Source organism: Buceros rhinoceros, unplaced genomic scaffold (assembly GCF_000710305.1).
Source record: "Buceros rhinoceros silvestris isolate BGI_N320 unplaced genomic scaffold, ASM71030v1 scaffold4850, whole genome shotgun sequence".
In the NCBI taxonomy this organism is placed as follows: domain Eukaryota; kingdom Metazoa; phylum Chordata; class Aves; order Bucerotiformes; family Bucerotidae; genus Buceros; species Buceros rhinoceros.
The window spans coordinates 1435-9490 of record NW_010390039.1 but is presented as its reverse complement, the minus strand read 5'-3'; the positions used below and the strand labels follow the sequence as shown (position 1 = coordinate 9490).

The following is an 8056-nucleotide window of genomic DNA, read 5'->3' as shown; positions in this document are numbered from 1 at the left end:
GAGTGTATGTTGTAATACTCCATCAATAGCTAAAAGTTCTTTTTAATTTGCTTTGAAATAGTGGAAGTTTTGTTGTTTAAATGCATTTCCTATCACTTCCCGAGTATGAACTAAAATTTTCAATAGTTTGAGTCAAGTGCAACTTCTGGATCTATAGTGTCTTATATGAAAACAGCCTATAAAGATGTTTCACCCTGTACTGGACTTTACAAAGAGCTTTGTCATCTATTTGGTAGCTGTAGTTTCTTATTTCTCCCTTTTCTTTTTTCCTTTTTCTTACCTTTTTTACCAGGGATGGGTAGTGTAAGGAAGGCTTAACATTAGTTTCTCTTAACATACCAGAGCTCCCTAGAGAAACTGTGCAATGTCTAACTGTAACAACTTTGTTTTCACATACTGTTGAAACTTTAGTCATGCTTAGGATTGACCCCAGTATTTTATTTTTAATAGGACATAGCAACATTAATCAATTAGTTTCTCAAGTTGACAAAAATAATTTTCCTAGATAAAATGAGAGGATTTTGATTAACGGTCTCATTATTTCAGACTGACACTTGTTACACAATATGATAATTTTTTTTCTGTATGACTATTTTCAGTGATCTTTGTATTTTTCTGGAAGGGACCCTGAGTGTTAAATTAACTTGCAGCTAAAAGTGTCTACTGAATAATTGAGGATTCTACTTGTAACATTTAACTTACTTTCAGGTGTTTCATCCAGGTGTCAGTCACACCCAGTTTTTGCTTAGCTTAAATTTTAACTAGAACTAAGTAACACGATGATGTGGCAACTCAAAACTTCTGATTTAAAAGAGCTCCAATACATAAACAAGGAGATCTATAAAACAGTGTCCTTGTTTGAGTTCATTTTAACCCATGGCAAACAAGCGGAGCAATAGCTACTGCTGCACTTTGGGAATGCATACTCTCAATAGAGGGAATCCTTCTCAGGCCAAATTCCCAAGAGTGGTGGAGATTTCAGTGACAGAACAGGACCCTGCACTGATAATACAGAGCCCAGGTTTGCGTGTAAAGCCTTCTGTGCTGCACTTGAAATTGGTAAAATGTCAGTCCCTGAACACTTTGGAAAAACAGGTGTTACTGGCTGGCTTGGTATTTATCAGTCTAAGCAAAGGGGTGAAGTAACACTCTGCTAACCTTAAGCATGTTTTGCAGCTGGAGAAGAAGTATTAATGAAAGGCCTTTCTGGTGTCCGGGATAATGCATGGCACACACTTACTCTCAACATTCAGGTAAGGACACAGGCAAAAAGCTACAAAACCAGTTAGGAAACTTCCAGTCCTAAATGGTTTAGACAAACCAATGATATATTGTTGACTGTCTACTTGCGTTAAGTTTGCCCTATCTAAAACGTAAATAATATCTCTGTTATTGTAAACCAATATTAAAATACCATACCACGTTCTACTGGCTCTGTTTTTAAAGAGATCTTGAGAAACTGGAGAGGTATAGAAAATAAATGGAAAGATGAGCTCAGAGCTGGAGAGGCAAATCTTTTATTTAATCTAGTGAAAAGACCGACATGACTTCCTGTTCTGAAGACTGTCAGTAAACTACTAAACTGGAAAACCAGTTTAAGATACTACAGTTTGCAAAGCTGTATGTTAGGGCAAGATGAGCCTTTTGTATATTCACTGTAAAGGCATTAGATCTGTTTCACAGATCCAACAGGCACTGGAGGATTCTACTCAATATTTATAAGTGCTTCTGCATGTAAAATGTGTGAAGTATTGTTGAAAGTTCACCTGACATCCTTCTGCATTGTCTCATCTCCCACATGAGTAGAATCGGTGTTAACACTGCATTTCACAAAGCTAACTTTTTCCTTTTTTTGACAGGGCACTTCTGCCTCAGGACTGTTAAATGGTTATCCACTCTGGGAGAACGTCACCATTTCTAAACCAAGTAACGGCTGGGCTGCTATTGGAACTCGCTCGTTTGAGTTTGCACAGTTTGACAACTTTCATGTTGAAGCCAGCTGAGGTGGCTTTTGCATTGGGAGAACTCAGTTCTCATTTTACTTTGAATAAGAGCCAGCTCAAACTTTGAGGACAACTTAATGCTATGCCAACATTGATCTGCTGGCAAGGAATCTTAATCCTGTACTTACTCGTTAACGGTTTACTTGAGTAGATACGTGACCGTAACTTTATCCCCTAGTTGCTCTGGGGGTTTTGGCCTGCTATTTTAGGGTGTAAATTTTAGATCAAGGTAACGATGAAAACAAAATCATGGATTTTAAGTCTCTTTTAATAACATCTTAACTTCCCAGTTCATTTTTAAGATGACTTTAGAAAGTTTACAGAAGAGAGAAGCATCTCAGGCTGCATTTTTAACACTTAAATGATTATGTCCTTTCCTTTCACTCTGAAAGAAAGAATTAAATGCCAGTAAGCCTTATGAGCGAGTGGCCCCACATGTTTGTAGGTCTGTCTTTCAAATTTCATTTGGATGAAGGACCTACTTTTTCTATAGTAAAGGAAAAAAAAAGATTTTTTTTGCTACAGTCTGAGGCTAGACATTACAGTACTCCAGATGCATTTGATTACTTCTTCCTGATTACTTCTTCCAATTTTCATTGCCAGTCTTAAAATAGATCGTATTTTCAGTGGAATGGAAATGTGCCTTATGGCTGATCAGGTAGTGCAGGATGCGCCTTACTTCTAAACTACCTCCCCTTCCCAGTGAAAGGGTTGAAATGGGTGAAGATACAAACTTCCAGTTTGTTAACGATAGCATTGTGGAGGGTTTTTTGCATAGTGCAAGGGATAAAAACTTTGCATCGTGGATGCTGGCAAGCACAGTGCTTACTTTTGTGTCAGGTCACATGTGGAAAAAATGGCCTTTTGTTTGTGGAAACTTGAGCAACCATCTCTCGCTTTTGATGGATCTAAATCTTAGAGCAGAAACTAATTAAAGCAGTAATCTTTGTCCTTTAGAGCTTGCGATCTGTTGCTATGGTAAGTGACAGCAGGTGGATGCAGGCAGAATTGTTGAGTGTGCAGGCAGTGGTATTGACACAACAGTGCCTGTTTTTAAACTTTTCCTAGGCATCATGGAGAACAGTTCGGAGGGTATTTCAGATCCTTGGGAAGGAAGGGATTCTGTTTTGCTGTTGCTTCGTTGTTTTTGTTCCAAGTTACTGTGCTACAAAAAAAGTCATTGAAAATATGTGGTACTGAATAGGATTTTCATCACATACATTCCAAGTTCAGTTGGCTTCTGAATTTTTCTTTTTTATGTCTGTTGCCATAATAAAACATGACTCCTGTGTCCATCTACTTTTCACATTCTATTTAATTGGCAAGTAAGAAGTTCCCATAGAGTTGATAGAGCACTAATAGCAATATCTTGCGAAACAGATTTGCAGTATGCAGATTATTCTGATCCACTTTATTTTGAAGGCTGATTCCAGTAAGTGTTACCTTCAGTCTTTGAAGTTGTCATCTCATAAAGAGTTAATATGAATTATTACTGGAAATTTTTTTAAAGGTTCTCTTCCTAATTAGCTTTTGGAGAAGAGAGCTCAAAATTCCATCTCTAATAAGTAAAAATGTTTTAACTTTAAGCTCTTAAGCTGATACTGCTTTTGATTGGTTAGTAATCATTCATACGTGCAAGTTTCATAGATGCTAGTAACCTTGAAAAGTGTTCCAAACCACTAACCTGTAACACTCCTTTAGAAGACTTCCAAACATTAAGTAACTATTTACTTTACTGGATGAAAAATGAAAGCTGTTTCTCCACCTCAGTTCCATTTAATGGTTGAAGTATGGATGCAGATCTGTTCATCACTTGCTTGATTTCAGAAGTGATGTCACTGGTAACTCCAGATGTGAAGGAATCTAATTTTAGGTCCTCATATTCAAATAATACGAGTGTAGGAGAAGTAGTTCTCAGAATAAACTTCTTAGCTGTGATGGATTTTCCTAGTAGGAGATTTCCTGGTAGCTTGTGTGGCTGCAAGCAGTGTTTGTATAAGAGAGAGATCAGCAGTGATGCAGTTATTCCAGAGGAGCTGTCCCGTTTTTTCACTTTTTAATGCACTACTGTAACGCACTGTACTGTTATATTGTGTGCTAAACACAATGTATTTATCACTGGAAGTGTTGATGATTTTTTTTCTAATCTTAATTTATAATGTTAGAGGATTAAACTGCTATGAACAGAGTAAGTGATTTAATGGTGATATAATGTTATTGATCTGTACATGTCTGTAATTTGTCACCCTTCAGCAGGCTGTAATATGTTTGGCAATAACAAGCTGTCAGGTCTTTCACTGAGGGGTGGGTTTATGTTGTTGCATATAAATACTAATCATCCCAAATGGACAAATAAAACACTGAAGAACCCTTTATTGTGCTGAGTGCTTCTGTAAATGGGTCTTGTTTTTCTCCAGCAAGAAAGCTGGCAGTTTTTTCCATTATGATTCCCGATAAATATGCCTGGCATTAGCTTAATTGGGTTGGGACGTCCGTTGCTGCTATGGCTGAACCCTGTTAAAAACAAACTCCCACGTTTTAGCCTCTTCCTGCACACGGCAGCTTTGAAGGAATGAGCTTTCTCCCTCCTCTACTGGGGTCCGGGTGGAGAATGTGCCCATTGCAGACACTCCCTGGGGAGTTGGTGTTACTGAAAATTCGGATGACATAATGCTTAATAATGCAGCATTGAAAAGCAGCATTATCTTGATTGTCCAGGGCCGGGCACACAGGGGATCATTCCTTCCAATCGTGTGCACCCTATGCTACCCCAGTCAAAGCCTGTATCACCCAATTACATACATATTCTTTATTTTCCCCAAATAATCATGCCTATTCATTCTATTTCTAAAACATGATTAAGATGATCTGTTTTGTGGAGTATGGTGTACCCTACCGATCTCGGAAGAAATGGCATTTGAAGATTTTCGTGGGAACTCTCCCATACATGGGGTCTAACTGGCAATGAAACTGTATTATCAGAGTTTATTGTGATTTATGCTGGTTTCTACTAGTCTTCAGATGGCTTTAGCTCATCTTCCCTCTTCTGTTTTGACTCCTCCTGTGTGTTTTCCCACACCGCTGACCTGTAGTTTCATTTCTTTTCATTCCTTTCCCAGACCGTCAAGGTTTTCATATCTCTAGTGGTCAGACTAATATTTACAAGGTAACATTTTCCCCCTTTTGAGATTTCTCTAATTTTTAGAGAGATCTCAACATTTAGTCTCTAATGTATCTATTTCCATATACTATTTATAATTATTTATTTGGCACATCATATGCAAACTGCTATTATTACAATCACAATGAGCAGCAATATTACTCTTTCTAAGAAGGTGGCTAGTCACCTGCAGTGACCAGCCCCCTACACTGTGTAAGAACTTGTTTCGCCAATTGTTTTCAGCTGTGTCCCTAATAGCTTTGCGGTCTTCTGTCACTTGCCTCATCTTCTCGAGTTGGTTTTGTAAATAATCTGTTGTTACATTTGGAATGTGCATGCAGCAATGTTCATGACGTAATTTAAGATAACTACATAATCCTTGTTCTTTTGCTAATAGTAAGTCTAGGGCCAGTCTATTTTGTAGAGTCCTTCTAGTGTTTTCTTGGAATTGTTTGTCAATCAATTGGAATCCTTTTTGTGTAGCTCTGTAGAGGGTCTCTACTTGCCAGGTTAGATTATTGACAAGCATTCTGTTTTCTAATACTGTAAGACCCGGCATTAGAAACCTCTGAATTCCCCATCCCACTTCCACAGTTGTAGTCAGACCTACCCATTTGTCTTCCTCCTGATTTCTTTTTATTCTTCCCCAGTTCTTTGCTTCAGCTGGGCTTTTTCTCCATGTTGGACGAAGGGTTAACAATCCTAGTGTTACTTGAGTGGTAATGGATTTCAGTTTTAAACGTGTGGTCCAGTGTCCGTCTGAAGCTGCCCACACAGCGTACCCTGGAGACGGTACGGTCTCCTTGCAATATTCTGCGCATGAAAGATTTTCACACCCACTTATAGTGAGGGTACGATTCAGAAAAACAATCTTTTAGTTAGAAGTTTGTTACATTTCCAGTCAGTTCTGCTAATACTGACCAAAGACCAGTTCCCCAGCTCATCCACCAATCTAATTTTCCCATGTATTTCCAGGTCCCTCCCAAGGGCCCAGTCCAGGTTTTTCTTTCTCTCAGAGCTGCACATTCTGGAGTCACAGATACATCTTCAGTATAATTCTGAGGGACACAAATTCAATAATTCTGTTGCCTGTCCTTCTGAAGCTGCCATGGCAAATTTCAAAGTATCTGAATCTAGGGGTTTAGAGCCTTCTGGACCCTGGTCCTGTTTGCCTTTTCCAAAACCTGTTCTCCTATCCCCGAGTCGCCAAGGTGTTGCATCTTGCGGTGCATCATTTCCTCTTTGTCTGCAGTTGTTACATTTCGAGCTGCAGTCAAAGCTTTAGAAACATTAGCATATCCCTCTAGAATTGTCAAATTCACAGGAATTATTCCCCATGGCACAGGCTGGCCAGCTGCTTGGAGAAGAGGCAAACAAGCTGTTACACTGGTCAGGTTATGCATTTTTCCAAAACCTTGAACCAAAGATAGCATTAAATTTTCTTCGTTATCCGTACATGACAATTTCAACTGATCAAAACGATCATGTTTAGCATTAAAACCTGTGAGTAAGTCTTTGGAGAAGTCATGTTTTGAATCTCGGAGCTGGCCGAGTCTGACTGATCTTTATCTTCAACAGTTCACCAGAAGTACCAGTCCACTGATCCAAGCGTGCCGCCTTTACTTGCCTGTGGTGAGCGAATCCAAGCAGGAAGCCCAGCTACCTTTAGAGAAGTGCATGTTGTTAACAGAGCTTGATATGGTCCCTTCTGTTTTCCCTGTTTCCAAGTTTTAATGTACTTGAGCGGATTAAACAGTGCAAGAGGCAAAGGAGGCTGAAAATCGGAAAGGGTGCAGGAGCTGTGCGTGTGCTGCTCCTCTCCGCCTGCCCTGGGGGTGCCTGTTCTAATTCCAAGATTTAAGTGACCTCTTTCTCCAGGATGACCTGCAGCTGTAGGCTCAGTATACTGAGGCTGCCCCACAAAGAGTGAGGTGTGTGAGGAGAACAGTTTCTCTCACAGCCAACTCCTTCCCCTGCAATGCTGCCATGTAGTTCCCAGGGCCTCCCTCCATGCTCTTTGTTCAAGGAAAACCTCCTGTTTTTCTGCTGGCGGGGAAGTGTTCTGCTAACCGGGAGACTTAACGGCTCACACTGCAGAGAAGATTTTCTCCCTATATTCCGCCAGAGAGATTATCTCCAGTTGCTATGATTCCCTTATCAATAATTCACCGTGCAGCCACACTCCGGATCACGCTGGTGCTGCCTGCATCTCTCCGAAGCCCAGTACCGCCTGAAAGAGCAGCCGTGAGTAATCGCGTCTCCTCTGATATTGCTTATGCTCTCGAGGAAGCAGAGTAACTCATGCTGCAAATGAGTGATGTCCCCTGGAAGTGTCTCATTTTAGCATCCTGGCGAGGGGAGCAGCTTTGCAGAAGGCGCCTACTAAGGCTGGCAAGCCCTTGGCATTTAAATAAATAAATAAAGGGGAGATAATTAAACTCTGTATTTCAGTCTTAGAGGAAGAGTTTGTATAAAGGGACTCTTACTCCTTCCAGAAAATCCGATACAATTTAATGATTAGAACAGCAAAGCAGACGTAGAACCCGAGGAGGGAGGCCAGAGGAGCCGTTATGAATGCACATTGCACAGTGAAGTCTTGATCAAGGCTCCGCCACTCCCCCGATGGAAGAAGTGTCTCATTTTAGCATCCTGGCGAGGGGAGCAGCTTTGCAGAAGGCGCCTACTAAGGCTGGCAAGCCCTTGGCATTTAAATAAATAAATAAAGGGGAGATAATTAAACTCTGTATTTCAGTCTTAGAGGAAGAGTTTGTATAAAGGGACTCTTACTCCTTCCAGAAAATCCGATACAATTTAATGATTAGAACAGCAAAGCAGACGTAGAACCCGAGGAGGGAGGCCAGAGGAGCCGTTATGAATGCACATTGGACAGGGA

The 8056-nt window shown here is 40.3% G+C and overlaps 1 protein-coding gene across 1 annotated transcript in view; it reads left to right on the top strand.

Moving 5' to 3' along the window:
* GALC (galactosylceramidase) overlaps positions 1 to 2003 on the top strand; it is a 39998-nt gene extending 37995 nt beyond the window's left edge. The window contains exons 16-17 of the mRNA XM_010136170.1: positions 1177 to 1253; positions 1860 to 2003. Coding sequence (XP_010134472.1) covers positions 1177 to 1253; positions 1860 to 2003 — 221 coding nt within the window. The remainder of the gene's footprint in view (positions 1 to 1176; positions 1254 to 1859) is intronic.
* The last annotated feature ends 6053 nt before the right edge of the window (positions 2004 to 8056 follow it).